This window comes from Marmota monax, unplaced genomic scaffold (assembly GCF_021218885.2).
Source record: "Marmota monax isolate L192 unplaced genomic scaffold, Marmota_monax_Labrador192_F-V1.1 WCK01_AAM20220418_F8-fsc00033, whole genome shotgun sequence".
Lineage (NCBI taxonomy): Eukaryota > Metazoa > Chordata > Mammalia > Rodentia > Sciuridae > Marmota > Marmota monax.
In genome coordinates, this window is record NW_026694282.1 from 8,064,338 (window position 1) to 8,082,693 (window position 18,356).

The 18,356-nt window shown below is 37.5% G+C and overlaps 1 protein-coding gene and 1 long non-coding RNA gene across 3 annotated transcripts in view; one reads left to right on the forward strand and one right to left on the reverse strand.

Moving 5' to 3' along the window:
* Cdkn2b (cyclin dependent kinase inhibitor 2B) overlaps positions 1 to 10,011 on the reverse strand; it is a 44,387-nt gene extending 34,376 nt beyond the window's left edge. The window contains exons 1-2 of one of the 2 annotated variants that reach the window (XM_046467338.2): positions 9,561 to 10,004; positions 5,558 to 7,171 (exon numbers count right to left, since the gene is read on the reverse strand). In XM_046467338.2, coding sequence (XP_046323294.1) covers positions 6,911 to 7,171; positions 9,561 to 9,716 — 417 coding nt within the window. In that variant the 5' untranslated portion in view covers positions 9,717 to 10,004 and the 3' untranslated portion in view covers positions 5,558 to 6,910. Of the gene's footprint in view, positions 1 to 5,557; positions 7,172 to 9,560 lie in introns of those variants that run through there. The other variant, XM_046467336.2, reaches the window with a different exon arrangement.
* A 189-nt stretch (positions 10,012 to 10,200) lies between these two features.
* Positions 10,201 to 11,088, forward strand: LOC124108785 (uncharacterized). The gene is made up of 2 exons (XR_009228865.1): positions 10,201 to 10,590; positions 10,726 to 11,088. It is a non-coding gene; the product is annotated as an uncharacterized LOC124108785 (long non-coding RNA).
* Positions 11,089 to 18,356: the final 7,268 nt, after the last annotated feature.

Genomic DNA, 18,356 nt, shown 5'->3' on the forward strand with positions numbered 1-18,356 from the left:
TTAGTTTCAGAAGGCAGTCCAAAAGAGTGCTGTTTCAGATGATTTCTATAAGTTTGTAAATAATTAATTCTACTTGCTTTGCTTTGGGTAGAATAGCATTGTGTCCAGCATTATAAAGATCATACCCTCTCATAAAAACAACTAGCTTCCAGTTAAGTATAAAAGGAAAATGAGCATATCTTTAATTTTTTAAAATTAATGAGGGATGATTATAAAGGCAGTAAAAAAACATTATATGTTAATATCATTACATATTATATAATATTATATGGTATTTTATTATATAATATTAATATTATTGAATATTATATAGCTATTATATATTAATGCACACCTAATTTGTTTTTAGTATTTCCAATAAAGGGCAGCATAGAATCTTAATGCATGTGCAAGTGAAATTAGTTGTGTATATTTGCCAAAGGTCAGTTACCTAGTTTCTGAAGATAAATTAATGATCCTGGACACTTATATTGTGTTTGCCATAACATGGACATAAATTATCATAAAATCATGCCTGGTTCAATCCCCGGTACCCAAAAAAACATTTTTTATGATAATTAATTTGAACCTGTTTCATTTCTTAGGTCTGAAATTACTAATTTTAACCACTAAAGCACAGGAACTTTTATTTCATTTTATTGTAGTACTGGGAATTGAGCCCAGTACCTCACACATGCTAAGCAAGTGTTCTACCACTGGGCTACATTCCTAGCCCTTATTTATTTATTTATAAATTTTGAGATAGTTGCCTGGTTTGGAACTTTTTTTAATAATAAATTTTTATGAATTTATTACTTAATATTTTCTTTAGCATTTTGGTGCTATATATGCAATTTTAGAACGTTCAAAATGTTATAAACATATGATCATTATTTAAAGATTGAAAAATACAGTTAAAGGAAAACATAGTTATGTCATCCTCCATTATGCCACTTAGATATGGTATCCTTCAAAGGATGGTCTGTTCTCACTGACTTAAAATCACTGTGTGTGTGTGTGTGTGTGTGTGTGTGTGTGTGTGTGTGATATATTCTGGATCTAACCCAGGACATGCTCTACTACTAAGCCATATCCCAGGCACTCCACTTATTTCTAAAGCTCACTTTTGTGGCTTTCTCTTCCTGCATACCGCCAAGAATTATTTTTCTCAATCTAGATATACTTTCATGCACTTAATTTTACAATTACTTATTGAGCAATGAAACATTTCCACTTCTAATAACAAGAATTTCTAACCTGCTGAATGGAGTTTAGACTTCATGCAAACAGCTATACAAAATAAATTCTCTTTTCTACACACACACACACACACACACACACACACACACACACACACATTCCCTAAACCCATCCAAATAGTTGAAGTAAAACTAATAAAAACCGGGGACAGAGGGAAAAACAGAGAACAACCTCACTGAATTGGGGAAGGAAAGCTGTTGCCTTTCATGCAGATCAACTTTTCCCCCAAGTTGACACACTTTGGTATGATCAGAACAAACTGTCCAAATCTCAGTTTTCCCCTTTTGGGACCAGAGAAAAGAGGAGAGTATAGCTCCAACATTCTGGTTTTCAGGGAAATGATTTCTGTCTCCTGTGACACAGAGAGCTGGAGACATATTTTGGATAATCAGGCACACTGAAAAAGAGGAAGAACTGTTGAATACCAGAAAACCTACAGTACACACATCAGGTAGAGGATGGTTTGGAACTTTTGATTCTACTGCCTCAGCTTTCTGAGTAACTAATATTACAGGCATGTCACTATGCTGGGCATGAATTTTAAAAAGATTTTTTAAAATAGTTAATTGTACTTGTTTTTATATCCATCCAGTTAACTGAAAAAGGAAAGATAAAAATAAGGTCAAATGAGTGATTCAACAAGGTCAGGTAGTAGGATTCGTAAAAACCTTGGTAATATTTTAGACTTAGTTACACAAATTACTAGGTATATTTAATTTTCTGTAGTTACTCAATGGAGGCAGAAGCAGGGCTCACGAACATAGTAACTATATGTGTTTGTATGAATCCTTAAGGATTTTATAAAACAAATAGGAGATTGATCAGTTGACATCTTTTTTGCAGTATATTTTCTTAGTAATTGTAGAACAATATAGACTTTTAAAATAATATTCATCTATCCAATAATTATTGAGTGCCTAAGTGATAACTAGGATTAAAGTTTCTGTCCTTGTGGCTTAATTTGAAAATGAGGGTTCCATTGTCTTTTTTTCAAGAGTTTTGAAAGAAAGATTTAAAACATTCTGTTTACATTTACCAGAATTTATAAGCCACCTTCGCAACTTAAAATGGGAGATGATTGTGTTCTTTCTGCATAAAAATTTTTTATTAAATAGCTGTTTTCCTCATGTGTTATTCATGATTTTAGAGGTCAAAGGGAACAAAACAAAACTATAAGCTTTGTGGTGAGAACATTCAAACTGTCTATCTTGATAATTTTGAAATGTACAATACTGTTATTGACTATATTCACCAATCTGTTCAATAGACCTAAAAGGGAAACATATTCCTCTTAGGAGATTTTGTACTAATTTGACCATCATCCCCATGCTCCAGTCTCTACTTCTATAAATTCATTTTAGATTACACATATCAATGAGAACATTTGGCATTGTCCTTGTCTACCTGACATTTCACTTAGCATAGTTATCTGTGGTAATAGTTAACTGACTTGATTTAATTATTCTACACTGTCTTTATAAATCATGACATCATTTTGTACCCTGTAAGTGCAATAATTATAAATTGTCAATTTACAGTAAAAAAAAAGGAAAAAAGGAGAAAGGTAAAACACCTTTTGCACATGTGTTCTACATGTTCTTAAACCCCACACCATTTCACAGGCTGAGAAATTTTTTTGAATTAAAAATTTTCTAAATGTACTAAACACTTCCTGTATTGACTGACCTAGAGATTCACCCAGGACTAGTGGACTGTTTGCTGCAGTTCATTAGTCATTTCTGTGTAGCTAAATTAGTACTAATTACAAATGTAACAAGTTATTGGTATTGGTATAATATCAGTTTTACACCATGTCTACCATACATTGAAATCCCACACACTGATGGGAATCATGTAATAGTTTTAGGACTGTAGCTTCATAAAGTATATATTACATTGTCTGTACCATGTCCTTTTAAAAAATCTTCTAATGTTCTAAAACTACAATACACTGTGGAACCAATTTTAAAAATGCATGTAGTTGAAAGACTCATGAGGATTGTTTTGGATCTGTGTAAATAAAATATTCCTAGCACTATGCAATGTATTAGCTCAAAAATTACTTAATCATGATACAATTTTACAACACTAACTCTCCCAGCAATAAACTATTTTTAGATTCCTAAAGTGAGGTTTTTTTTTGTTGTTGTTTTGTTTTGTTTTGGTACCTGGGATTTAACCCAAGGGCACTCACTGAACCCACTGAGTTACATCCCCAGTCCCAGCCCTGGGACAGATTTGTTTTTGAGTAGAAAGCAATATTTATTTATCTTTCTTTAGATTTCTTTGGATTATCTTTATTTAGATTTATCTTTTAGATTTATTTATCTATCTAAAGAAAGATATCCATAAACATTGTCTATCCATAAACATTGAAATTTACATCAGAATATTTTTTCCTCTGTAACCAATAGCATTAAATGTCTCTTTTTATCCATTGAGTTCTGTGTCTCAGATACTGGGATTCACAGGGGCTAAAAAATAAGATATGCTTTTTGCCATTGATGAGTTTACAGTATTGCAGGAGAGAAAAAAATATCAATCACTGATATGGTTTAATTAACTCTATGCTAGAGGAACATGTAGAGTGTCATAGAGGAGGGCCCCCACTTCAGCTTCAGGATAAGGTAGTTGTTCTGATCTATTTTCAGCCAGCACATATTCAACAGTTACTGAAAGGGTTTACTTGACAACTTGTTCCTTAAGCTGATCCTAGCAGGATACATAAAGGATGCCTAGACTGATAATATAGGAATATATATATATATATATATATATATATATATATATATATATATATATAATGCAAAGATGTGAGGGTAAGAACATAACATGTTTAGGTGAGTCTAAAAAGATTAGCAAGGTTGGATGATAAAGTGCTACATGAGAAAGGATCTATGCTTTGGTTTAAATGTGCTCCCCCTACCCCAAGTATGTGCTGGAAACTTAATCCCCACTGCAATAATGTTGGGAGATGGGGCCTAATGAGATATGTTGAGATTGTAAGGGCTTCACCCTTATGAGTGGATTAATGAAGATTGTGAAAGGGTTTCAAGTTTGAAATCCCTCCACCCCATGGTGATGCTTTCCACCATATTATGATGCAGCAAGAAGGCCCTTTTCATTCTCCAGTTTAATGAGCAAAATAAAATTCTATTGTTTGTAAATTTAAAAACAAAACAAAAAATGAGAACTCAGAAGCTTTGGAGCCAGATGGACTTACTTTGCCCATCATGAAACAAATACTTTCTGACCTTTGCAAGTTATTTGATCTTTCTCTGCTTTATTGTCCTCATCTGGGAAATAACACCTATCTCTCAGGGCTGTGTTAACTGTAAAGCATGCTTGCTACAAATTATGTGTCAGTAAACATCTCTTGAGGATGTAGGGGGAAAGGAATATATATACATTGTTGGTGGAAGTGGAAGTGCAACCACTATGATGATCAGTGTGAAAGTTTATCAAAAGACTAGTAATGAGGGGCTGGGGATGTGGCTCAAGCTGCAGAGCACTCGCCTGGCATGCAAGCGTGCAGCCCAGGTTCGATCCCCAGCACCACATACAAAGATGTTGTATCCACTGAAAACTAAAAGAGAAATATTTAAAAAATTCTCTCTCAAAAAAAAAATGTTAAAAAATATATGTATATATATAAAAGACTAGTAATGACTCCTTGGTATTTATATCAAAAGAACAAGTCATGTTTTCTCTCATATGTAGAAACTAGAGAGAGAAAGAGGGGTAAAGAAGAGAGGTGAAGTAAACTGATAGAGAGGAAGGATATTAGGGGGAGGAAGAAGAGAAGAGGTGGGGGAAGTATTGAGGAATGAAACTGAACAAATTGTGTTTTGTGCGTGTACAAATGTCATAATAAATCCCATTATTATATATAATTATAATGTATTAATAAAAAATTTAATACCTTATATATCTCTTCCCCAATTAGATATGGCCCAGCTCTCCACTAACCTTCCCCAGTAATATGTTAATTTTGGGAATAAGGAATTAATAGAGAAGTAATGATTGGTGTTTTTAGTTCAAAAGCACCCTTCCTTATAAATCTCTACTCTCAAATATTTTTTTCTATTGCCTCTTTTCTCTTTTAAATCTATATTTAATAGTCAACTGAACTCAGAAGCATAATGCATGTATAAATTTTGTATTTCACTTTCTATGGTATATGTAAGCATTTTTAATTGTTAGAATCACTTATCAACAATTATTTTACAAGGGGAAAAATGAATCCTCTTGAAACTTCATTTCTCAGGAGTAGTGGTAAACCCATGATAATGCATTTTTAAACCAAATTATTCATGTCTTGGAGTTCAGTCTGTGTTTATTCTTTATTAAAGCAGTGAATTATCAGTTGTTCCAATGCTATAATGATCAAGCAACATTGGAAATTAAATCCCAGAGCAGTTCACTGTTAGTTTGGTCAGCAGATAAGAAGCCATCCCACAAGCCATCATTGTATTTTCAACAGCTTCCTAATCTATTTTTCCAGCTACCTTTTTGGGAAATATCCCAATATAATTTACTAGACAAGTGCATCTAACTTCTAAAAGACATTTGGAATATTTCCCCTGAGATACTATAGAGAAAATAATTAGACAATTTAAACAAAGAAATAAATAGGCTAAGGATGAAAGCAATCTAGAAACTGGCACTGAGTTTGTCACAGTGCTGTAGCTTCATTAAAAAGCTAGCTCTGCCTCACCACTTTATTGAAAGCCAGGAGTTATTTTGTTAAATTCTTCCCGTTAAATACACTGTTACAACACCTGAAAAGTACAAATTATCACAATCTTTTAAAGTGACAATTCATAGGGGGATTTCTGTATCCTATGGTATGTAGATGAAGCAAATTGTCATATTGTTGCTCTCTTTACATTCCACTGCTTCATTCCGTGCACCGTTTTAATCCGTCCACATCCAGAACATAGCAGCAACCGCACTTTGTGGAATAATAGAAAGAGCCAGCACCTTTACATCATCCTGATCCAGGGATTTTAACATATGGGGCAGATCTGCCATCACTCCCATGTCCTCTTTTCTCCCTCCGTCTCTGGTGGAGCTGGGCGTGAATACCCAGAGCTTCCGTTTGCACAAGCCTTGGTGTCGTTCCCAGCTCACACCCACCTCAAAACTCCTTCTTTGGTCTTCAGTCTTCTGGTTTGGCGTCTCTCCTCTAGGGTCTACCACCCGTATCTGGTGTTCAAAGGAATCTCTTCAGAGGTCTGTGGGGCAAAAGTACCCACTGTCCTGCGCCCAAACGCCAATCCCTGTCACCTCCAGCTCCAACCCCAGAGTCAAACATTGGAAGATTCCTAGGAACCCGGGGTCCTTCAAGATTTTCACATTCACTTTACATCAGAAAATCCTGAAGAGTAAAGGACACCAGGTACTTCACATAATCTTAAATCTCCGTGATCCATTTGCCCCACCCCTCTGCTTGTGGCTTCACGGTGAGTGTCGAGGGTAGGATTCAGATTAAAAAAAAAAAAAGGTATATGAATTTATTCCGGATTGGCTCCTCCTTTTTCTGGGAAGTGGAGTTTCTGAGAAAGGCTTGCAGGCTTTGTGCCGCTCCACGTATGCAGCCTGCATTAAATTAGGTGGGGGTAGGGTATTGAGGGGTAAAAAAGTTGTGGGCGGCTGGGGAAACTTGCAATCAGTCCCCAGCAGCCGCGCGCAGGTACTCTGCGACCTCCCTGTGGCCCAGCTCCTCAGCCAGGTCCACCGGAAGGCGGCCCCAGGCGTCGCGCACATCCAGCCGCGCCCCTGCCCGGTGCAGCGCCACCAGCGTGTCCAAGAAGCCCTCCCGGGCTGCGTCGTGCACTGGTCGGGTGAGGGTAGCAGGGTCAGCGCAGTTGGGTTCTGCGCCGTGGAGTAAGAGCAGCTCCGCCACGTGGGCGCTGCCCATCATCATGACCTGCGGTAAAGAGCAAAGTGGTCAGGGCGCGAGAGCAAGCAGAGAGATACTGGCTGGGGCGGGGCAGGTAGAGCCATTTTAAAGAAGAATGTACCATTTGTGAAGTATCCAACCAAATGCAGAAGTGCGTACAAGTCTCAGGCGTCTGGTTTCTCTCCATTTGCTGATGTAATCCATAACCCCACCCACCCAAGTTATACTCAGCTCAAATTAAATTCCATTTTATTCTTCAAACGTGCTGAGACAAGAAAGAACTAATGGTAAAGTGATTATTTATCACTGTGGAAAAAAAAAAAAAACTCTTGATCGTCATTGGGACAGGGGAATTTATTTGGTTAAATAATTTATGGGTGGAGTTGTTTAAAAGACTTTTAAAGTATTACATTGCTTCAGTTGTTGCTCCCCCATCCGTCATCAATCCAGGTCTAAAAATATTTAGTAGGTTATCAACTGGTAGTTTTAGAAGTTGAAGTAGTTTTAGGGGGAAAAATAAGAAACAACTAAGTTTTTACATTGTTTATTTCTCTTAGCAAATTCCCGTGAAAGGCTTTTTTATTTTTTCATTGTTATATATGCCCGTACTCAGACTGATTGTAGCCTGATAATTTGTGCCCAAATTGGAGATTAGAAGGGAAGAAGTAAATCAAGCCATACCTTGCATCTTATAAGATAAAAGCAAATGATTTGCTTTAATTTTCACCATATTTAATATTTTAAGTTAACATTATTTCTATGAGCTAAAATTTAGAGTGTAATATATTTAATGTAGCAACATTAAAACTGCATTCACATTTATAATGTTAAGTAGTATATATTCTGCTGTATTAAAAAAATACTTTGAATGTTAGCAGTAAAAGTAGAACTTGCATAGCTTAGAAACAATGATGTTTTTATTTTGGAGGAGTAATCCTAGTAGCCATTATGTACATGTACATTATGCAAGCATTTGCTTTTATATTCTAAGATAACAAAAATGATTTTTGGTAACTGAATGTCCAAAATACAGTTATTTGTTCTTGTAGGTCTAATGTGTTTATAAATGTACCTTGTAATAAAAAGGCAATGTATTTCTAATATTTGTGTTTTACAGATATTAGAAATATTCATTTACTCTTTTTAAAACTATGATAACTAAGTTATTTCTACAAATGATGTAAAGGCTATTTTGATGCAGAGAAGAAGGGGGGAAAGTCGTTTTTAGTATCCCAGAAAATGGCAATTTAATATAAATAAGAAAACTTGCTTTAAAATTATTAATAAAAGTTTAAGTCATTAAGAACCATTTTGAAGTATTTTTGCTGCTTTAAAATATCTTTCATTTGTTATACCACTTTTCTAATAATTTAAAAGCAATGAACATTTTCTTTAAAACCACAGTATTAACAAGATCTCTTAATATTAGCTTAGTGCTAAAGTGTGATGATGAGATGAATACCAAACATGACCACAATAGTTAACAATGAAGTATGAAAGCATTATCTTAGATTTTTTAAAAAATCTAAAAAATCAATACTAATTAAATCAGGGTTAGTAAACGTTGAATAATTGTACCTTAACAATGAAAAGGCAATCATCTATGAAAACCCCTTGCTATTCTAAAAGGACCTAATAGCTGCTATAGAAATGCTTTTGTAACCCAAGCTTTGAGTATGACAAATAATAATAATAATAAACAACTAAAGAAGTACATTTTTTTTTTCCTACCATGCATCACTCAAGAGACACTGCTAATGTAAAATAAAAGGAATTAAATACTGTGGTTGGGAATTCTGTCTCACTCCTCTAAATTCAACTCCTCTCTATGAGGGAAAAATATAAAAGATTTTATACAGTGGCTTAAAGTTCACAGGGAATTCTTTCATGCACTATGATTTTGTTAATTCCTTAAATTCAATCCAGATTGTGTAACCTGGAATTTACTTATCTTTATTCTGGAAAGTAGACAAACAAAACAGTCTTCCCTAATTGGCCTTTCCTTTCCCCGTTTCCTCCCAGTTGAATTTCTTCATTGCATCTCTGATCATGAGATGCAGAGGAAATATTGATATTTTCCACTATAAAAAAGAAAAGCGAGGATTATAGATGCAGCTCAATCATACTCGCCTAGCATTCACCAGGCCTGGAGTTTGATTCCCCAGCACCGCAAAGGAGAAAAAGAAAACCAAACTGAAGTAGTGGTTTGTTCAAATTCTACTTTTTTTTTTTTTCTTTAGGATTCCCCCCCCCCCCCCCCCGGTAAAATCCTGCCTTGCACCTGCTTCAGCAAGAGAGCCAGAAACAGCTGCCCAGGTCTGTGTCGGAGATCTGTCTGGGTCGCGGCCCAGACTCGCGGAAGGCTCGCCGCGCGCTCGCGCGCCCCCTGCCGGCGGGGCCCCGGGGCCCCAGCTACCTGGATCGGGCGCCTCCCGAAGCGGTTGACTCCATTGGGATCTGCACCGGCTTCCAGGAGCTGCCGCACCTTCTCCAATTGTCCCCGTGCCGCGGCGTTGGCCAGGCCCGCATCGATGCTGCTACCACCTAGCATGCCCTTGTCCTCCTCTCGCATTCCTCAGCCTCCAGACACCGAGCGGTTCGGATAATCCACCGCTGGCCGTGAGTTTAGCGACCCTCCACGGCGTTCCACACCGCTGCGGCGCACTCCACCCTCCTCAGGAGAGCAAGGCTTAGCTTCAGCCCCCTGTCGCCGTCCTGCAGTTTGCGGCCGGTGCAATGGTCGAGTGGCTGGTGGTTAGATCTGAGTTTTTTCTGGAGCCGGAGAACCAGCCGACGCTCGTAGCTTGCTCCTGGGAAAAAGCGTCTGGCGCGACCGCAGCCTGACTCTGGCAGTGTGGGGAGCCAGCTGCGACTGAATTCCGTTTCCAGCTGGGCGGCGGGGCCCGGCTCTCCCCGCCCCCCTAGGCTCCGCCTCCAGCAGGGCAGGCCAGCGCGGGCGCGTCCCTGGGGTTGGGGGAGGCGTCCAGAAGCTGGCAGATGGCGTCATAGGCGATGGGGGCGGTGGTTTAGGGCTGGTGGGGGGTGGCGGAGGGAGGCGGGCAGCGGGCGCAGAAGATCCTATGATTGCTGAGCCAGAGATCCTGTGAAGGCACCTCCTGGAACCCTCGCCGTTCTGCTGGCTCGGTGTCCGGTAAAGTGAAGCCTACGTGTTTGGAAATATTGACCCACAGCGCTCAGCTCCTAATCCCCAGCAGGCGGAGCAGTGGACTTCCATTCTTTTAGTCATAGGCCAACCGGTCTGGAGACCTTAGTGGCTGCATTGCAATGGAGTGGCTGAGAGAAAACCTTTGAAAATAACTCCTACTTTCTTAAGATGCCTGAAGGTGACAGCTCTGCACCTGTCATGGAGGGTGAATTCATCCCCAGGCAGTACTTGAACTTCACGAGTTTCACATCGTGCAGTAACCTTAGCAATTTTCTTCTGGGTGTGTCTTTTTGAATTAGTCATCCAGAAAAATAGTGAAAAATTCTGAGAATCCTGTTCTGAGCGTGCTTTTAATTTTTTAATCTTTGAATTGTTAATATGGTTCTGACAAATAATTTTTTTTTTTTTTTTTTAGAAAAGAGATCAAGACTAGAAACCTGGCATAGGTAACACATATATACAGATGCATTTTAAGAATCTGAAACTCCTGCTGACGCTTGCCTGAAGTTCCAGCTACTCAGGAGGCTGGGACAGGAGGATCACTTGAGTCCCAGAGTGCCAGGTGTGCCTGAGCAACGTAGAATGACCCCATCTCAAACAACAACGAAACACTTAAGATCTGTTTCATGATATTTGTGAGATATATCTTTGCCCTCAAACCTATTTAAACCCACCTTAGCGTGTGTTTGATTTTTATTTACCATGACTAATAAGGACATTTATGCAGTAATAATGAAACATAATAAAACATGGGTGTGGTACTGGGCCTGTCATTAAACTGGCTGAACCTGTCATTAAATCCACTTTTGAAGATTTAAAGATCACTTCTTCCTAATCTTCATAAGTGAGTTTGAACCAACACACTTATTGCTTTGACAACTTAAAATAGTACAAGTGATACTACATTGAAATAGGAAGATAATCACAAGTTATGCATCTGTAGTCAAAAACTCTGGTGAGGAACTACTTGGCAGCGGATTTCTCCTAACACCAAGAAGTTATTTACAAAATAAGTTCAGAGTCCTGAGGAAAATGAGTCTCAAAGAAAGGTCTTTTGCTTTCTTATTCAAAAAACAAGAGACTTCAGAACACATTTCTTCTAGCTTGGACTTCCCCTTTAAAAATCAGGGAAAGCTATTTCCTTGAGACAGAGGGGCACAGAAGTGGCATTTGGGGAGGGGCTAAAATTCACCTTTGACACAGTAGGGCAAGAAATACAGTTATAATTTCTCTCTTTCCTACCCCATTTCTTAGTTTCTGGGTTCCTCTACCTCTCTCTCTTATTTGAACTTCCATATTTATCTGGAGAAAATGCCCTTTTATTTGTTTATGGCCATCCCATTATTAGGTTTGGACAGAAAAATAGACATCTACCTCTGGGTGAAAAACATGGATACACTCTTTTTGTCTTACTTGAGAACCAGTCCCCATGGACAGAGTATTGAGAATTACAGGTGTGTAGGTAGACAGGAGAAGGAAGAAGAAAGATGGGTAGTTGGAAGTCAGAGCATTTGAGATGAATGGCATTGGTATTTTGTCAGTAATCTGAGAGGCTGACTCTCCAGACTTATGTTAATAAACTTAGTCCAGGACATTTTCATCAGAAAATCCTAGCTACTCCATAATTCAGTGCACATTCATGTGTAACGTAGGCTGACTTTTAAGAAATGTTGTTGGGATCTTCTCTCTAATGGAGTCAAGAATTAAGTTTAGTTCAACAAAATTTAGTTCAACATGTCCTATATTCTACGTGTCCAGAGTTGAGTAAGATATGGGACCCTAGTTTTTAAGAAATTCTCTATAGTGGCACTTGGAACTGATGGAGAATTTCTATTTAATATGAAAATTTTCCTGAGATACATCAACAGGGTACTTGGAGACTAAGGTTGAAGGAAGCAACTCAGGGTGAAGGAACTTTTAGAGGAGGAGCCAACTGAAGAGATTCTTTCAAGGATGCATCAGAAATAAACTGTTTCCTCTCACCGTACTTTGAACTCTGGATTTCTCTGCAGTTCATCAAAAAAGACCAGGAAATGATAATCTGAACCAACTTCTTAAGTGGTAGGCATGGTCAATGCATCTGAGGGAAAAGCCATTTGAAGTTGATAAGAAAGTGGAAGAAATTTGTTTGTATTTGACAGGGATAGAAGAAAAGCATGGTAAGGCAGGGTGGGGGAGTTTTTTCCGAGGTAGATATTTAAGTTTTCCTAAACAAATTGACCCAAAAGAAATTTGGGCGGGGGAAATGTTGCTAGGGGCATTTGTGATCGCTAGCACCATGGACAGCGCCTCCCCTGTTCGTACTTCTGGGTGGTCCTAAACAGCTCCAAATGGGGAATTCTAGAAGCTTCAAATTTGATCCTTCAATGCCTCCCCCCCCCTTCAAATAAAAAGGAAGCCACAAAAAAGGTCAATGGACACTTTTTTTTTTTTTTAACCAAACCAATCTGCCCAACCTGGTTTCCAAATATTATTGAGTTACCTAATATTCTTTCTAAGGTTTAATAAACATTTTCTATACTTAAGAGAGGAAAAGTCACACTTGTTGTATGGCTCATATCCAGCACCTTAGAAGTGCTATTTTATTAAAATAGTATTTTAAAAAGTTCTATTTTATTTAAAACTATGCAGTATGCATTAGTACCTTAATTTTACAGATAGCACCTAAGGATCAGAGATTTAAGAAACTTGTAGACTACCTAACCGTGGCTTCAAAGCCTCTGTTCTTTGCATTAAATAGTGTACAGCAGCAGTCTTGTTAGGGTAAAATACTGGGGGGAGGGTGACAATAAAATCTTATAATTATTTTCTCCTCTGTGTTTTCCAGATGGCTCACCTCACAGCACACCCTTAGTAGACTTCAGTGATGACATTTCACATGTAATACAATAGCACATTTGTATTATATAATAGAGTGAGATAATGAAACATTGTACCTCTCCCTGAAGCCCAGCTGTCTCTAGGATGAAGCACAACCTGTTGTTAATGCTTGAAACACATTTAGGAGATTAAATGGATGGGAACACAGTTGAAACTTATAATTGTCACAGCTGTGCCTTTTAATAGGGTGGAGAATTTTCAAGTGAGAAGAAAGAGAAAGTAAATGGTAAGCTGACTTTGAATTTTAAAGTAAGAGAAAATGAATAGAATCAGTTCTAATATTGTACATAATGCAGATTACTTGAGATGATGGTTATGTTCTAGTTTGTGACACTAGATATGAACTCATATAGAAGTATGAATAGAATTAGTTAAGTGGCCAAGAGAATTAGTGACATTATTATGCTCTCATTTGAGTGTTCTTTCATGTGTGGTTGGGCAATTCAGAATTACTTTGGGTTTTTTTTTTCAAATTATATATGACCCATCTCCTTTCCAAGAGGCTTGATTCTCTCCATTTTATCAGTTGAAAATTATTGCCCCATCATCTTCTCTAGCAATTAGAGAAATGCAAATCAAAACTACTCTAAGATATCATCTCACTCCAGTCAGAATGGCAGCTATTATGAAGACAAACAACATTAAGTGTTGACAAGGATATGGGGAAAAGGTACACTCATACACTGCTGGTGGGACTGCAAATCAGTACAGCCAATATGGAAAGCAGGATGGAGATTCCCTGGAAATCCAGGAATGGACCCATATATCCTTCTCCTCGGATTATACCCAAAGGACTTAAAAACAGCATGCTACAGGGACACAGCCACATCAATGTTTATAGCAGCACAATTCATAATAGCTAAACTGTGGAACCAACCTAGATGCCCTTCAGTGGATGAATGGATAAAAAATGTGGCATATATACACAATGGAATTTTACTCAGCAATAAAAGAGAATAAAATCATGGCATTTGCAGGTAAATTGATGGCGTTGGAGAAGATAATGCTAAGTAAAGTTAGCCAAACCCCCCAAAACAAATGCCAAATGTTTTCTCTGATATAAGGAGGCTGACTCATAATGGGGTAGGGAGGGGGATCATGGGAGGAATAGATGAATTCTAGATAGGGAAGAGGGGTAGGATGGAAAGGGAGGGGGCAGGGGATTAGCAAGGATGGTGGTGGAATGTGATAGACATCATCATCTAAAGTACATGTATGAAGACACGAATTGGGTGTCAACATACTTTATATACAGAGATATGAAAAATTGTGGTATATATGTGTAATAAGAATTATAATGTATTCCACTGTCATTTTTTCCCATTTACAACTAAAAAATATTTTTATTTTTATTTATTTATTTTTTATTATTAGTTGTTCAAAACATTACATAGCTCTTGACATATCATATTTCATACATTTGATTCAAGTGGGTTATGAACTCTCATTTTTACCCCGTATACAGATTGCAGAATCACATCGGTTACACATCCACTTTTTTACATACTGCCATACCAGTGTCTGTTGTATTCTGCTGCCTTTCCTATCCTCTACTATCCCCCCTCCTCCCCTCCCCTCCCATCTTCTCTCTCTACCCCATCTACTGTAGTTCATTTCTCTCCCTTGTTTTTTTTCCCCCTTTCCCCTCACTTCCTCTTATATGTAATTTTGTATGATGATGGGGGTCTCCTTCCATTTCCATGCAATTTCCCTTCTCTCTCCCTTTCCCTCCCACCTCTTGTCCCTGTTTAATGTTAATCATCTTCTCATGCTCTTCCTCCCTGCTCTGTTCTTAGTTGCTCTCCTTATATCAAAGAAGATATTTGGCATTTGTTTTTTAGGGATTGGCTAGCTTCACTTAGCATAATCTGCTCTAGTGCCACCCATTTCCCTGCAAATGCCATGATTTTGTTATTTTTTTAGTGCTGCTTAATATTCCATTGTGTATAAATGCCACATTTTTTTTTAATCCATTCATCTATTGAAGGGCATCTGGGTTGGTTCCACAGTCTAGCTTTTGTGAATTGTGCTGCTATGAACATTGATGTAGCTGTGTCCCTGTTGTATGCTCTTTTAAGGTCTTTTGGGTATAGTCCAAGAAGGGGAATAGCTGGGTCAAATGGTGGTTCCATTCCCAGCTTTCCAAGAAATCTCCATACTGCTTTCCAAATTGGCTGAACCAATTTGCAGTCCCACCAGCAATGTACAAGTGTGCCCTTTTCCCCACATCCTCGCCAGCACTTGTTATTGTTTGACTTCATAATGGCTGCCATTCTTATGGGAGTGAGATGGTATCTTAGAGTGGTTTTAATTTGCATTTCTCTGATTGCTAGAGATGGTGAGCATTTTTTCGTGTATTTGTTGATTGTATATCCTCCTCTGAGAAGTGTCTGTTAAGATCCTTGGCCCATTTGTTGATTGGGTTATTTGTTTTCTTATTGTTTAATTTTTTGAGTTCTTTGTATACTCTGGAGATTAGAGCTCTATCTGAAGTGTGAGGGGTAAATATTTGTTCCCAGGATGTAGGCTCCCTATTTACCTCTCTTATTGTTTCTCTTGCTGAGAAAAAACTTTTTAGTTTGAATATGTCCCATTTATTGATTCTTGATTTCAACTCTTGTGCTATAACTGTCCTATTAAGGAATTTGGAGCCCGACCCCACGAGATGGAGAGTAGGGCCAACTTTTTCTTCTATTAGAGGCAGGGTTTCTGGTTTGATTCCTAGCTCGTTGATCCATTTTGAGTTAACTTTTGTGCAAGGTGAGAGAAAGGGATTCAGTTTCATTTTGTTGCATATGGATTTCCAGTTCTTCCAGCACTATTTGTTGAAGATGCTATCCTTTCTCCATTGCATGGTTTTGGCACTTTTGTCTAATATAAGGTAGTTGTAATTTTGTGGATTGGTCTCTGTGTCCTCTATTCTGTACCATTGGTCTACCTGCCTGTTTTGGTACCAGTACCATGCTGTTTTTTGTTACTATTGCTCTGTAGTATAGTTTAAAATCTGGTATCACTGTACTGCCAGTTTCACTCTTTCTGCTTAGAATTGCTTTTGCTATTCTGGGTCTTTTATTTTTCCAGATGAATTTCATGATTGCTTTTTCTATTTCTGCAAGGACTGCTGTTGGGATTTTGATTGGCATTGCATTAAACCTGTAGAGTACTTTTGGTAATATGGCCATTTTAATGATATTAGTTCTGCCTATTCATGAACAAGGTATATCTTTCCATCTTCTAAGGTCTTCTTCTATTTTTCTCTTTAGGGTTCTGTAGTTTTTGTTGTATAGTTCTTTCACCCCTTTTGTTAGGTTGATTCCCAAGTATTTTTTTTTGAGGATATTGTGAATGGGGTGGTTGTTCTCACTATCATTTTAGAGGATTTGTCACTGATATACAGGAATGCCTTTGATTTATGCCTGTTGATTTTATATCCTGCCACTTTGCTGAATTCATTTACTAGCTCTAGAAGTTTCTTGGTAGAGCCTTTTGTTTTTTTTTTAAATTTTCTATTCCCATATTAGATGAATACTCAAAATTCAGCAATGAAAAACTAGGTATGGTTATAAACAAGACATAGTTGAAATGAAAGTTTCCAAAAAGTATCATAAGTCAAAATTTAGTATCATAATGATGAGTTTTAAGATTTTAATTTTGACACCATAATCTTTGATGTGGTTATAAGGTTAGGTAATACTAAAGTGAAAGTTTCAAAACAAAACAAAGAGTTGACAGAAACATTAGTAATTGAAATTAAGTAGTTAGGAAGTATTGGATATGTTTTTGTTGTTGCTGCTGCTGTAGAAGGACAGAATACCTTTATTTTGTTTGTTTTATTTTTATGTGGTGCTGAGGATTGAACCCAGTGCTTCATGCATGCTAAGCAAACACTCTGCCATTAAGCTACAGCCCCAGCCCCAAGTATTGGATATGTTTTATAAGACAGTTTTGCTGATTTTTTTTTGCGGGGGGGAGTACTGGGGATTGAGCTCAGGGGCACTCAACCACTGAGCCACATCCCCAGTTGTATTTTGTATTTTATTTAGAGACAGGGTCTCACTGAGGTGCTTAGCACCTAGCTTTTGCTGAGGCTGGTTTTGAGTTCACGATCCTCCTGCCTCAGCCTCCTAAGGCACTGGGATTACAGGCATGTGCCACCATGCCTAGCATTTTTGCTGATTTTGATGTATGGTAGATGAAACAGTTTGTACTCAGTGTCCTTTCCATGATAAACTTGAACCAATTAATGATATCTAGTCTTCCCTTGATGTGATTCAAAAAATTGATAAAAGATAATAATGGCAATGATAAATATTAGGCAGTATTAATATACACCTATGAAATTCTTGCAGAGTATTTGATTATGGCATAATGAAATTTAATGTCATATTTTTCAAAATGAACTTTTTTCTCTATATGACTTAATTTGAACATAATTTAAAAAGATGATGTAATTTAAACTACCCTATAAAAATAATCCAAGGGGAGAGGGAAAGTTTTCTTTCTAGAAGAATGGCAGCTAATACAGATTCTTTGAACTGGAAAATCACCACATTGTGAATCCCCCAAAGGTGTGACAAAACCACTGATAGATTGCAGTTGGGGAACAGAATGGTCTCATGACTTCATTTCACACTTATTTATGAATTTAAAAAAGGAAATATTCAGAGAGGGAGAGGGAGAAACTGATTATCACCTCAACCAAATAGGAGAACCTGACCATATGGAGTTTGGAATTCATCTATGTGAAGTTCTTGATGGAATTCTATATGTGTGTGTGTGTGTGTGTGTGTGTGTGTGTGTGTGTGATCTGCACATTATCAGAAAGTATTCAATACCTGTTTTCAGATATTATAATTTTTTAAATTTTCATGCTGTTTCCAATTTATTTTACCTAGTATTTGTGATCACCAAGTTCCAAGTATTGTGATTAAGATTACATTGTTCAAATGAGCAAAAACTTGCTTTCTTTTACAAAATGGATAGTGGATAATTGAGCAAAGAAAGCAAATTCTTTCTGAATTTTGATTTCTACTAGTAATAAAATTTCTTTCTTTGTTTCTTTTTTGGTACTGGGAATTGAAGAACCCAGGGGAGATTTACCACTAATCTACATCCCCAGCCTTTTTACTTTTTATTTTGAGACAGGGTCTTGCTAAGTTGCATAGG